Source organism: Aphis gossypii, chromosome 3 (assembly GCF_020184175.1).
Source record: "Aphis gossypii isolate Hap1 chromosome 3, ASM2018417v2, whole genome shotgun sequence".
NCBI classification, from domain to species: Eukaryota; Metazoa; Arthropoda; class Insecta; order Hemiptera; family Aphididae; genus Aphis; species Aphis gossypii.
Genome location: NC_065532.1, coordinates 45,607,494 through 45,623,308, shown reverse-complemented (window position 1 = coordinate 45,623,308; position 15,815 = coordinate 45,607,494). Strand labels below are relative to the sequence as shown.

General features: G+C 30.0%; 1 protein-coding gene and 1 long non-coding RNA gene across 4 annotated transcripts in view; one reads left to right on the top strand and one right to left on the bottom strand.

Annotated features, from left to right (window-relative positions):
* The window catches only part of LOC114124535 (uncharacterized), a 239,502-nt gene that overhangs the window by 113,855 nt on the left and 109,832 nt on the right, over positions 1–15,815 (top strand). Inside the window, exons 1-2 of one of the 3 annotated variants that reach the window (XM_050202698.1) lie at positions 9,985–10,503; positions 12,683–12,728. The exons of the other annotated variants lie outside the window; for them this stretch is intronic. Of the exons in view, the coding sequence (XP_050058655.1) occupies positions 10,447–10,503; positions 12,683–12,728 (103 nt within the window). The 5' untranslated portion in view covers positions 9,985–10,446. Of the gene's footprint in view, positions 1–9,984; positions 10,504–12,682; positions 12,729–15,815 lie in introns of those variants that run through there. 3 annotated transcript variants of the gene reach the window in all.
* The window catches only part of LOC126550702 (uncharacterized), a 49,356-nt gene that overhangs the window by 7,722 nt on the left and 25,819 nt on the right, over positions 1–15,815 (bottom strand). The window lies entirely within an intron of this gene.

The window sequence follows — 15,815 nt, the reverse complement described above, 5'->3', positions numbered from 1 at the left end:
CATAAAATAAAAATAATTTATTTTACCTTCAAAAATTATTTCTTATGTAAACAATTTTTAGAGTCAAGATCTTAATACCTTTATTTAATTTTATATGTTATTATTACGTTTCGGATGTAGGTAATTACGTAAATAAAGACTTATACGAGATTTTTCTTCAAATTTAGATTATATTCCTATTAAGTAGATAACTTTGAATTAATAAAAAAGGTTAAAACTTAAAAATTAATCACATAACATAGCAAAAATAACTAGTATGTTATTTATATATCTATTTGAGGATCTCATTTTAGAATTTAAGAAATTTAAACCTACGCAATATGATCGTGTAAAAAGTCACTTATATCATTGTATATTTTATAAACATTTAACATATTAACTACAATATTATTTTAATGTTTATATTATTTTCAAAATAAAAAACGTTGGTCACATCCAATGGAAAATATCTTATAATTTTTAGTTTTAAAACATTATTATTGTTTGTAATTATTTAAACAATATAATATAATTTATTTATGTTTTCTAAAAAGTTAAATATTCGTTTTTCTTTAAATAATGTTTTATTATAGTATATAATAATGTTGTTTATTTCTTTATATATTTTATTTTTGAATAGAAAACAAAAACTAAAATATAGCTGATAGTTAAATAGATCATTTTGAAACGGATGTGAAAAAATCATTTTATTTTATTTCATAATACCTACGTTTTTTGAATGGAGTTTCAATCACGACAAATATTTTAAAACAATACAAATACAACGGTATAATGATTTAATTTTAGCTTTTCCGCTTTAGACTAATAACTAAGACGTGTTTTCGAATAAGATGATTAGGATGACAAATGGTTTGTAAATACCACCTGGTTCGTTACGTTTTGATGGACGATCGTACCATGTCAGAGGTGAAAACTAGGTATACTCGTATATAATATGCGTTTTGATTTGGTGTAATGAACTAATGAACACACTACCTTAATATCCTGTGACATGAAAGTACATAATAATTTAGTTTTATTTTATATACTAGTCTCTTAATAGTTATAGTCATATTATTATACATTATACAGTTAGGTACTTATACGCTATTTTATTTTGTTTTTGAGTGTTATAATTGATATCGTCGAGAAACAGAAATTCAATTTTCATAAATAACGTTTTTTTTTATATTTATTTAATTTGGATCCACATTATAATGGGACGTAAAACGATTTTTTGAAGTATTGTGCAGTAAACTGTGCGTATGTGATACAGTGAAAAATATGATACAAGATTTAAGGGAGACTTTGAATCTCCGAAAATCGTTTGAGCGCAGTCTTATAATAACGTAACGCGTATATAATATAATGACATTATCAAAGAAGAATACGCGCGGTAATTGCGTTTGTCGTAATGTTCTTGTCATAATATTGTATACTACATTGTTCGAGAAATTGTAAACAGCTATAACGATGGTTTGATTCCGGTTAACAATACATTGTATTATTATTATTATACGGTACGTGTATGTATGGTACAAGAAAATAAATATTTCTATTACTCAACCATGGGTTAAAATGGGCTTAACCCCTTCAAATAATTCACAAGCCCCCAAATCAATTTCCTATTTTAACGTTTGACGAGTAGGTAGTTAGTTACTGGCAAATAGTTATTGTATAGAACATTTTAACGATTTGATATTAAAAATAACTTCTATATTGGATTCCAATAAATTATGATCTATATTATAGGATAAAAAAAACCTAACCTATGCTGGGAATAAAAAATAAATTATCACAAAATGTATTCATTACAAATTTAATGTAAAACACATTTATGAATTTTCACTGTTTTGTATAAATATTATAGTTGAATATTATTTATTATTTATTTTTTTTTAAAACAATATTTTAACGATAATATTTATACTGTGTATGCAAATTCGTATTTTTTTTAAATTTAAATGTAACCTGTAAACTTAAAAAAAAAGCTTCTCACCCTCAAACTCGACTAAAACTACGCTTATTTTCACAACTTATTGTTGTGTATACACGTTGTACCACGTACTGATACATGTGGCGCCGTGAAGACTTATAGTAAAGACCTCTAGATCGTATACGATAAACAGCTAGGTCACAACAACTGAGTCCGTTAAATCGGACCTAATAAGACTTTTTAGTGGACTTTTATAGTGTATATCTTCGTTGGCACTAGAATATATCTGGCAAGCTTCCACAGCGACGGCGGCAGTAGTGGGCACAGAGGCACTAATTTTAGGACGGCCCATAATATTGTAAAAATACACTCGATGTTTGTGTTCATCTGTAATGATTCCGCAGATCGTCAAGTTTTTCTCGTCATCGTACCGGAGTTCCGTTAACAAGCCCTGTAGAGGAGGACCGGACAGACGTCATCAAAGTCTCACACATCACTGTCGAATAGACACCGCCACCAACTCGCATTTATTTTATTATATTTTTTCATTGTTTTAAACGTTATTTTGACTATTTCCCATTGTATTCCTTGTAGGAACGAAGACACTTGGCAGTGATATTAGGTGGGAAATGCAACTGACTAACTAAAGTCGTCTCTAGTATCGTTTTGGAGAACCCTTTTGCCCCAAACGCACGGAAATCGTTCAATTGCCAAGTTAGTTTTTTAATTATCCTTCGTTCAATTGATTGAAATCAAAATATCTTTTGTTACAATAACTTGGTGATGAATTTTGAGTAATTATATGTATATATTATATATATTAATTACATAAGCAATAAAAACCGTTACTCAATTTATTTATTTTTCGTAATAGCAAAACCTAAGCTTTATATTTAATAATGATCGTTCGATTTATAAATACATTGTTTACTTAAATAAATAAAAAAATATATTTTGCTAGTGTTTTTTTTTTTTTTTTTTTGAGAAGGTTCAACAATTCATGCAATTTATATAGTATGATTAATGTTACCAAAATAAAACTTCATGGCTCGAGGGATGAAGCTCTAATAACACCCCAAAATCTAGGGTTAGGTTGGTGATGAAGAAGGTTGCGACGGCATTCCTCTTTGATATTTTGGGAGGATTACTGGGCATTGATTTGATTAAATTGTTCGCTAATATATTTAGGTGATCAGAGATGTATAGAACTTAATAGTAGTTTCTAATACTGCTGTATTCATTTTTAGGTCTGTAGTATTTTTATCCGGATGTAGTAGAAATCATAGTGCAGGTCTTTTTTGTTAAACAAAATATCTTGTTAGTACTCGATTAACGTACGTGAAGACTCAAATTACAATAAGTAAAATTTTGCTGAGGTTTAGTTTAGTATGAAATAAAAGTTTTGATTTTTAGCTTAAGAAATATCAACGGGTTGAAAATAAGAATTTAGTTTAATTGAATTGAATACTGATGTAAATTTTAATCATTGAAGTTGGAATTACATTGTTGGTAAATGTAACTCAAGAACAATTTTTTGAGATCCAAAGTAATGTAGCTGAATTGGTTTTTTAAATTTTACTTTTTAGTTTTGACATCTAGTTTCAATACAAGAAATATGAGATTGAATAATAATAATAATAATAATTCTGAACTCAATACGAAAACATAATTGACCTCCTACTTTTGTTTAATTATTCTATGAATGTTAATCTAGATTTTCTACTTCTACAATATTTGGTGATACAGAAATAAAATATAAAAAATGAATTCGTAAAAATATAAATTAAAATAAATATCATCTACCCAGCAGAGTCCTTAACAGGTTAATAATTTTATTTTTCACTTTTAAATTGAAAACTCATCTACTTAAATTATTTAAATATTCGTTTAGTTTACGAATCAGACAATTCTGATCTTGTTCGACAAGATTTTTCAATCACGATGCAATTTACTATCGTAATAATTTATTTTACATTAATTGATTGGTTAGATAAATTTTATTTCAAAAATGAAGTCTAGATTTTTCTAATAGTTAAGTCTGAATGAAAAGTTCAAGTATCGATAAATTTTGTATTCTGCAGTGTTTGACAGAAAAAATAACTACAGGATTGACTGCACGCATGGGCGCCCATAAGTAAAATTTTAGGGGGGGTCAAAATAAAAAATTCTCAAATGTAAAGATAATAATTATATTATGGTAATATTTATTGAGTTACAAGTTTTTAATATATTTTGTCCAGGGGGCAAGTGCCCCCCCTTGCCCCTCCCAATGGGCGCCCATGAGTCTGCACGAGTATTTATTTAACAGGAATAATTAGTTGAAAATTGCGTCATCTGTTATTAAAAATGTATATAATGGTAACGTTTCTTCAAAATCCATTTAACTCGTATAAACCCGGTTAATCTATATGGTTATAAGATTATTATAAGTTAGTACCAAAAAAAAATTTATATGTATGTATTATTGTCGTTGTTGAAATAATATTGTGAATAGACGTCACGGAATATGACCGTGTATCCAGTTATTGTGTTATAATATCGTATGACGTATGTACACGTACGTCGTACCTATATATATACGATTTTTAATTTCGTTCCGATGTAACCGGTGCAGGTAAAAACTGGTATCCAAATTGTGTACAAATGTCACCGGCCCCCTCGTGGCACATGCCTTACAGTATTGGCCACGCATCGAAATATACATATAATAACAGTATTATATAACAATAATGCATCGCGGAGGGACGACGAATTCTCTCTGCGGCGTGGAAACCCACCACCCTCGCCCCGTAAGAGTTGGTCTGTTCACGCCGCGGGACCCTCGGGAGACTCGTAGTTCGCCATCGTGGCGACATGTGTTTGGTCATTGCAGTGGGGGTGGCGCGGTCCTCTGGTCGTACCGGTGCGCACAGTGCTTAGGATACCACGTAGATCCTCGCTGCAGCCGGGCCGGATGGGCACTAACGCAATATTAGTCGGCGTGTTCCACGTGCGTTTTATACGTCGTCGTCGTGGCAGTGTGTATCCAAAGTCCCCGTGTTTCGAGTTTCCCGGAGCATTTCAGCGGAAAATCAGCATATTAAATTATGTTTTGTTTTTTTTTCCGACTGCAATGATCTGTACAAGAATTTACAATTAAACGTCACGAAAATCGTGTTTGTATTCAGCAGTTTCGTTTTATTCTTTTACAAAACTATATTATATAATATTAGAGTAAACACTTACCAAGTAAGAGCGAGTTAAATTTTAGGTATTCGCGAGAATAATATAGAGTTTTGCTAACAAATGGGAATAAATAGATAGTCAGTTAAAACAATGGATTAATATTATGTGCAACTAAAATCTTCACTGATAGCTATATAAGTATAGGTATCATATTTTGAATGAATTTTCATGAACGAATGAATCCGTATTAGACAATCGAGATTCCTTAAGAAAATGCGTCTTATATATTTTGCTAAAAAACTAAATTATTTTTACGAAAATCTTAACATTATGTTAAATTTGTTAACATTTTAATATAACACGTTTCTAAATGTATCAAAAATTAAATTGCATAAAAAGTTTTATACTTTCATTTTAAATTTATGCCATTCGAGAAAAAAGCTCTGGTAGAAAATTAAAAGTATTTGTAAGTATTTAAATATTTAAATACTTAGGAATTTTAAATGTATTATGTACATAGCGAAGTAATGTCACTTCTTATCGTGGCTTGCTACATGCTCGTATAGTTTATCGGCCGTGTCCTGTTCGCTAATAATCACGTTAACTGTTATGCACCGTTGTCGTTGTCGTTATTGTTGTTGTTATTTTGATCAAAATTACTTTTCATTCTATCGGCCGCAGAGCAAAATTTTGAAAATATATATAATTTCCTTTTGAGAAAATAATACATCACGTTTTCAGACACAATGCATCTATTTATTTATATTGTGTGTTCATGATCATCTTTGTTTTTGTACTATTATAATATTGTAGGTACATTAACAAGCCCTATTAACCTGCTAACACGACTTTCAACAGTCAAAACTTTCTCAATTATTTTTTTCATTACATTTACTCGTTCTTTTCAATCATCTAAGTTTCACTCGTAATTTTTTGTAAGTATAATGTGCTATGGCAAAAAAAAAATGTCAGAAAACGACACTAAAGAATATATATGTCACAGCGATGTTAAACTACATACTATTATTCGTTATTATTGTCAATTAAATTTATAAATGATAAAACTATTTGAAAACAGCCAACTTGGTACAAATATTTATAAATGAGACCGTTTTATTCTCTGTTGAATTGATTCTCAGCTATTGTCCAAAAAATCGATTTATAAACTTCGTAGAAACTCTTTTTCTATTGACAACCACAGGTATATGCGTCTTGTATTAGAAAACCATCAGTGAATGTAATTACAGAGAACTTACTTAGGGAAAATACCATTTTTTTTTTAATTTCATAGCTTTTAAACTTTTTCAATACTGCACAAATCATTACCTACAGTTCAAAAAAGTAACTTAGAAATAATCTATATATTTAAGATAAAAACGTTTATCATTGTTATTGTTTTTTGTATTGTTGTTTTTTTTTTCTGTAAGATAAGTGTTCATGCGTTTCACTAATGATTTTCTTAAGTTCAAGTTTTTTCTCCTGGTAATAAATAATGAGTTAAATACTACGAGTCCCTCCGGCTCACAATACTGGTATAATCTATAATATTTGCTTTACACTTCATGAAAAAAGCAGAAAATAAGTTTTTATTCTTTTTTACAGAATCCATGTACATTATTTCAAAAAGTTACATCACTCAAGCTTAATGTTTGTATAGGCATAAACACAATATAATTAATTAATTTTGATTCCACATCTTAATAGCGCGTAAACGTAATCAATATAACTCGATTATAGTTTAATCTGACATTGAAAACAAAAATTTTTCATTTTATTTTATTTGTAGAGTAGGTATAATATAATGTTTCAATGTTTGATATACACCATATTTTGTTTTAATTTACATACAATATTTAGTTTTAAATTTTTTTTTTTTTTTAAAACTCGCCGAATAAGCAAATAAATCCATCTTTTTGTTTTATATTAATCTTTAAATATGTTTTTATACTAAGTAAATATTATTACTTTATTTCATATAAAATTGTAATTTTGCTTTTATTTATTTTTCATCAATCTTCTTCTTTTCCTTCAATGCTCGTTAAAAATTAAATATTATTATTTACTATAGTATTTAATCATATGTAAATAAATATAGATTTATTAATATACAATATGTAAATATGCAAAATATGTCAATACATAATAATATAATATTATTTACGAAATATTCGTTGAACATAACTATTGAAATAAAGATACAATAAAATAAAAATACAAATAATAATAAGACTTACGGTAACTTAATTAAGTGTTTAAAATTTGTATTTCCATGAAATTTGTTTTAGAATTTATAATACACTGATTGTATATAACTAAAAATAAACCATCACAGTATGATATTAAATAGTTTAAATGTTTAACTCCGTTAATTTGTGTATTAAACAAAAATAACCATTATACCTATATTTTGTATTAAATATAATACCTATATTAAAAGTAAATTGTTTTTGTGTAAACGTATTAAATATATAGAGTGTACATCTTTACTTTTAAGTTTTATTTTGCCAGTAATCTAACATTATTAATTACGTGATATTTCAATGAATCACAGTTATTATATAAGTTGTTAGAGATTTTTTTTCATCAATATTAAAAAGAGTTAATAAAAAAAAAATGTATAATAAACAATTATTAAGTACCAAAATAAATTGATATTACATAAAATAAAATGTTATCTTGCAAACTTTTGAATATAACGTATTTATTGATATACTGATAATGTATATTATTATTATTGGTAAAATAGAATAACATAACTATACAGAATAATCCATAATATCATATCTTAATAGTCCCATATATAAAGGTACTTTATACCCAATATTATTATAATCGTGTTTTCTGATTGTATATTTGATTGACAAACATAAATCCACTATGTATAATATATAGCTATTAGATACGTTATTATTGCAGTTGTCTGTATCTTCGCCTGAATCAGGAACTAGTTAATGGGACAATCCCTTCCCTTGAGACTGAAATAGGATTATTTTTAAATATAAGGATATAATGACTTTAGCTATAAAATATAAGTAAAATTACGGTGCGGGATCGTCATTCAATAATTAAATTAAATTTGTACTATTTTTATTTTTTATTTTTATTCCTTCAATTTATGTATAATAATTATTATAAATATGTATATGTGTATATCCAAAGACGAAAATTAAATAGGTAATTGATTTAGTTTTACTATCTATGTATATGTGAATAAGAACACGGTAAACTTAATGAAAATAAAAAGTCGATTAGTATGATTTACCTATAATATACTTTATTTTCCTAAATTATTTAAGATCTGAAAAACATATTTTATGAATAAAAATTGTTTAGACGTTGTATTATATAGAATACAACCATCCAATAACTCAGTTCATCGACCCTTCTTACTGTTCGGTAATAAAACCTGAAGGTCCTAGCATGAATATATAAAGTAAAGTTTTTGCGCCATAAAACACACAAAGAACATAATATATATATACGTAAACCTTTTGGTCTAAGACATATTATTATGTAATAATATTGTATTGGTGAGAAAAAAATTATCATAACGAGAACAACTTAAATACAATAAAGGTAACAACTACAGTGGTCAGTGAGTAACGGTAATGCGAATCAATGGAAAAATTAGGAGAGAATCGTTTGTGTGAATCATAATTTATTACGATACATAACAATTATAGAACGATCGGCCGACTTCAAGGTACGCGAGAGTGTCGTCTCGGTAAAGACATCCCGCTACGCATAGTGTACATATATAACACATATAGTACCTGCTGAATGCGCGCGTGGGTTTCTTATATGAGGAGCGCAACCACTTTTATTTCGAATGAAACAAAAAAAAAAAAATTGCTGTTATAAAAACGACCACGCAAACGTAATATTATAAAAACGTACGTCCCGTATTATTGTGTTATAGTTTTCCCTCTATATCGAAACACATTTTTATACCACTCGTCTGTTACACGCATTTCTGCCGATGATAAATACGTTTAGAAATACCATTGAACCACGTCGTACTGCTCCATCACCGCTACGGAAAGTATTCGCTTAAACATAAAAACCATTGTAGCTAATTATTGCCATATTACAGGTAACGCACCAATAACGACTGCAATTTTGTTGCATATTATTCAAAAGTGTAATAGACGATCGATGTTTGTGCTAAATCGATATTATATTAATATAACGCGTAGAACCAGTGAACCACGGGCATGTGGACGGGGAGAACATAATGATGTTTTGCTGCAGTTTGCAAACGATCTGCGCCGGATTTTGGGGTGCAGAGCTGTATAGGAGCGCCGCCGCCGCCGCTGCAGCACACGTCGCCCCTCGGTTTAGGGTAATAAGAAAAAAAAATTACCGAAAATACCGTAAAAACGTTTTCGAAAAACCACCGGTCTCACCTATACACATTATATCATTATCAGAATATACAAGTCATGCACACGACTATATACATTATACAATTTATACACGACCGATCACCCTCCCCCCCCAAAAAAAGGTACCAGCGTTTCTCCCTTTGCCGATACGATCCCTATCGTCGAGACGACGACGGTCCATGCGGCATCGCACCTTCATCACCGACGTATCTACCCCACGTGGACTCCCTGCACCACCGAGTCGTACGCCTTTTTCGCGCACCCAAAATGCCACAACGTTATAGATGAGAATTTCACGTGCGTTACGCGCGAATATTACTAAATTATGTGATACGTGTGGCATGGTGTTTGTAAACTCTCGCGCTTAGGGGTGGCGAAACGATAAGCCGGCGGAGGTGAAGGTTTGACGAGAGGGGCGGTAGCGCGCGGCGTCGACGGTCGTCGTGTCGGCGGTGGCGGCGGTGGTTTTCGGTGGGGGTGGCGGTGAAGATCCTCGCCGCGGCGCGTTAGTGGCGGAGCGCGCGCGCGACCAGTCAGACTGCGTTCACCGGGTCGCGTGGTATCGTCATCGGGCGTCCGAGACGATCGCTCATCGACGACGGCTACTACGAGTACGTCGACGTCGTCGGCGATTAACGGTTATATTGTTAATTATTGTGTTTTTTTTTATTTTTGTGTGTGAATTCGTCGTGTTAAATCAAATGATAATATTATTATTGTGTCGGTGTTACCCGTGTGCGAGTTCCCTGCAACTCCATGGTCGTGATTTTCAAATTTAACCGTACCTACTAATTCGTACACAGTCGTCCGCGTGAGTTCGCGTCGGCGTATAAAACTGTATAGTTTATTGTTATTTTTCAAAAAAAAAAAAGAATTCGTTTCGAGTGTGTAGTCTAGATATATGTGTTAGTTTGTGTGTGTGTGTGTGTGTGTGTGTGGTGAATTTTTTTTGGTTTTTCATTACTCTGTTTCGCCGGAATAATGACGGATTCGAATACGGTGATCGAAGGCACCGTCAAATTTCGCGATGGCAAAAAGGTAAGTTGAAATGAATATTAATATTTCGTAAATCCCGCGCGAGTTTGAACAGCGTAAATAAATAATATGTTATTCCGCATGTATACCTGGAAATCCTGTATTCGGATTATGTTCGCATAACTTCTGAAAGCCGATTAAAAATAAAAAAGTATTGGTAAACCGTAAAAAATATGGGTTATAATGGGTTTCCCAAGATGTAAAACTCTTGAGAAACATGACTTACAATATTATTTACGTTTAAAATTGTATAGGTATAGATTCTTCACTTTTATTAATAATTAACAAAGAACCTATTTTATGGTACGTTAAAAAAATATGTATAAAATTATATAATATTTAGTCATTTATTTTTATCTGTGTACACTTTTCACTTTTATCGTTCTAACAGTATAGGTAATATATTTTACTGTATTTGTACTATTCAATATTAATTGTTACAATCATCATTTATTACAAGAAATATAACAGCAATAACAGTATTTTACAATAATTACAGTTACAAGTAAAAGTATATTATGTTTACACTTTTAAAATATTGTCTCTAATTTAGATATGACCTTATTTTTACACACCGTTCACTTTTTATTCTGGATCTATATCAACGAAGAAATTTAAATTTCATTCGTCAAATTATATTAATAATCACTAAACAAAATATAATTCGTGATAAATTCTGTAATTATTATTTAATTATTTTATATATAATCTATAGCAATTCTGATTCTAAATTAATAAAGATAAAAGGCTTCTAATATACAAGTCCATTTTTAAATATGTATGGCTAAAATATTTCCCTATAATCTATATAATTTTTTTTATTTATAAATTTTTGATTAATTGATGAATAGGTAATAGTTAGTAAATATAATTTAATTTAAATCTATTGTGCATTAAGCACTTTACATAATATAACTTGGAGTTAATATTGTCACGAGAATATCCAAAATAATTCCAAGTTTCTTCACCAAAAATAATCACGTAGAAAGATCGATGGGTCGTTTACGCGGTCTAACTCCTCCCTAACGATCCAAAACAGTATACCTACTAAAATTAGAAGAAAATAGTTTGTTTTTCGTATAAGGGGATTGGCTGGAGGATATCAGAGCTATTGCATATTATATACACCGGTAAAATATATGTCCAGTGAAATATGTCGAGGTCGCTTACCCGGAACATAAATCATTAGCTGTTGCTTTTTACATGAGGGAAAATTTAACGATAACTCAGCAGTCTTATTATCTTTGCTATTTCTTTTCATCGTCGATAAATCGTACTTTGATTTGTTGTAAAATGTCCGTTTTGTAATTTTTTACCAAAAACGTGATGAACGTCATCAGTTAAACCTTTCACTGTTAAATCCCACAAGTAATACACGATGTTTGTACTATGACCTCTCGTTCTCGAATTTTAAATCTCCCAGTCTTAGGATCGAGAATGATTGACTGATAATACGTAGTGACTAGTAAGATCACATATTTCACATAATTATTTATAATATTAACAAATTGCTGTATAGCTAATTATCAGAAATTATTTATTATTATATTAAAGGTACTTACGTTGTATTAATTATCTACAAACATCTCTTTCATAATCTAAAATGTTGCTGAAAATGCCGTAGAAACTTTATAAATAGATTGCATAGCAAAAGTGACAAATACCCGAGGGCTTAATTTTCCCCGAAAAAAACTCTTCGTGTATTTAATGCTCGTATAATAAAAATGAAAATTAGAAATTTGTTTTTACGATCGTATTCAGACATTTTTTTTTTATTACTATTATGTCGATCTAAATTCTAATTCTAACTTTTTAATAATTCATATTACTTTCTTAATTTTGAATTCTGAATCAAAACTGAATACCACTAGCATCTATTTAACTAACAGCGCATAAATTATTATTATACGAAGTAACCTGTTTCCTGGCGAGTGTTTCTTTTTTTCTGTGATTATGCTCATGTCACCGCTACCTGCATATCTCGTTGCCGATTTTGCATTGTTTTGGTGGCTTGAATGTGTAATTTAAATGTCTACATGACGTCATTGTATTTGTTTTTAACGAGAGAATACTTCGTTGAACGTTAGATTAATTTTTTCTCTGTCGTCAAACAAAAACGCCCGCATAAATAGGTACACACGTTTTATTCAAAATTGCTATAAATATAATTTTTTTTTTGCAGTGGAAGTCCAGATGGTGCGTTATGCGAAAGCTGTCTCCAGTTGCAGGTAAACACACATATCAACAACATGATTATAATAATTGAGGCCAATTAATTCAAAGTTTTAATATTGTCAAGTCAGATAAAAAAACAATTCTTGATCAATATCGTTATTATTACATACGACGTAATGCTATTATTGATCATGATGTTACGCGTGTCTATAATCGTATACACTTACAGAAACCCTTATTGAACGTTACGCCGTAGCGGACGCTCATTGTCAACGCCTTCGTCTCTTAACTTCCGTTAAATATATTACTGTCACGATATCGCACCCGCGATGATTGTTTTCACCCGGTCGCATAGATCCCAGTCCTGAGTCCTGACAGCAGGTCAACGAGATAGCTACCCCGTATTATAGAACAATACCCGTACACTTTACACAATCTTCAATGTATTTATGTACACGCGCCTGCGTTGTTTGAATGAAGCATATTGGATGTGTACAACACCTGGCGCACTTCAAATGGTGACTAATTTGCATAAAACACGACATACATAAATATGTATATCATAATATTATATATTATAAGCGTATCTACATACATAATATACCTGTCTGCTCGCACCGCTGTTGGAAAACGTGTTGATTTATTAAAAAATATAAATAATTAACACCGGAACTGTACACCACGTTCGTAACCGTTTTATGTTCTACTGCGTTTCATAATAGGTAACAGGCGTATAGCAGTTCACTGAAAATTCTAGGTAACGCGATTATGTGTATGTTTAATATAGCTGACGCGCGACGTGGCGCGTATACAACTTTATAGTGACTAGAAGGTCGAAACCCTTAACATATTTGAGTGTATTTAGTTATATATATATAATGTTTTTTTTGGTTCACGAGAGTAATGTGACTAATTTTAATGGACTTTTCAAGAGCTGTTCTGGGATCAGAACACTTAATAAAACAAAAAAAAGATAACGGACCTTGAAAATATATCATTTAGTTGGGTTATTATTATTATTTTTATTAAGTGAATACTTAAGTATCATAAAATGGATTTTTATGTTATGAGAAAAAAATATTTTTATAAATTTATCAGTATTTTATAAATTCAATTTGAGTATTTATATGTATAATATTTGTTTGTTAGCTTCATTTAGGTTAAGCGTATATAATCATCATGATAACTAACAATTATCAAAAATAATTTAAAATTAATTTAGTTTGTTGATTAATTTATAGACGTGTAACGTAGTTTAGTTAGATTCTAGATTCTAACCCCTATTACAGAAGAACAGCTATAATATTTGAAATTCATCCTTTAAATTGATTTAACTCAATTTTCCACTTGGGAACTCTGATCGCTCGTAAACAGTCCGTGTTCATTGATATATAAACATACTTGCCCATACGTTCGTACCCGTTGGCAACCAGCCTCGATCGACTTCCGGGACTTTGGTTTCTAAGGGAAGCGAAGTCTAAATATATCTCAGACACAAGACGTATATTCCTTAGGGGCAAAAGCAATCCTCGTAGATATCCTTATGTCTTTTCTTTTCTAATCGTGTATACATGGTCGTAAATCGAATTTTTTTTTAACCCCATCCGAAATTCAAACGACCTAAATTTCCGTTCGATAATAGGAACACGTTGTGCACTTCCATAAAGTAATATATATATATATCGGTAATGAACAAGAATATACATATTATAATTATATTAGGTCGACGTAATGCAGTAAGAATAACTTATTATTATTTTGAGGGGTCTGTAATATTATTATGACCGTTCTCACAGAGGAAGAAAATAAATAATCGTTTTCTTGACCTTGTAATTTGATGGATTTCTTTCTTTTCTTTGCCAATTGATTGGCTTCAGTATTTTGTATTCTATAACATAATGTCATAACTCATAATATATAAGACATGTGACCTATAGATTGAGTGCAGATCGTAACAAAAACGTATTCATTTTAAATAAGTGATAATAATATGTACCTATAATAACAAATACCTAATCAAAATGAACTAATATCACGAGGTCAATGTTTTCGTTTGTCGTTTTTCGAATTCTTTTGGAAATTTTATTATGTCTGATATATTATTTTCTACAAATGTACTTTGATAAAAATGTGCAGTTCAATCATACCGCCAAACACAGTTTTTACGCTATATTATTACTATACGCTCCTATAATCGTATTGTTATCAGTTATCAGTTTATCACCAGCATAATAATATATAAATAAAATATATTTTCTCACGATGTTTTTAGTCGTGCTAAAACGAAATCGTAACACATTGAAACGCCAAACTGGTGGTGGTTTAAAAGTGAGTGTAAACTGCTTAATCTTTGAAAAGTGTCACGTTCCTGTAACCGCGAACGGCACGATGTACGTGTTTGGTTCAGTTAATCGTTGGTCAACCTGCCTACCTCCTCAATAAAGGTTTATATATTTTTTAAATTGATTCTCTTCCGTTCGTTGTAGAATTTGTATATCTTTATGATATTAAATGTCTGATATTGTTTTTCAGTGGATGAAAATCGTCATTTAACCTAAGTAAAATAAAAAATAATATACATTAGGTATGAAAGCTGTTTGGTTAATAATAATAATAATACCTAATAATATTAATAACGTTCTCGAAAATTGAAACATTTACTTATTTTATTTACCTAAACGAATTTATTAAAACAGATTACTAGTAATATTTTATTGTTTTAATGTTTTATTGTTATTGTTATCATTATTGATGATACAGAAAAGGTTAGTTATTCTCCAATACAAATATCAAACATAGTATCTTACATCTAGAAAAAACATTTATGTAAAGTTTTTTTTTGAATTTCGTTGTACCTGATACACATATAAATGGCTGGTTTTTCTACGAATGCAAATGTTATATTATCATATGAATGCAATTGACTCAATTTGTGCATATATTTTTGACATATGATTTTGCAAACAGTAATTAAATTTAGCATTCATGAATATATTAATAAAATGTGTCTGTACCTACAAGCATTATAGTTCATAGTATATTATAGTCGTAGTTTACAAGTGTATAAATTATTATGTACAATAAGTAGCAGTTATTGTTATAATGAAATTATTGAATATTTTTGAATTGTCAATTGATGA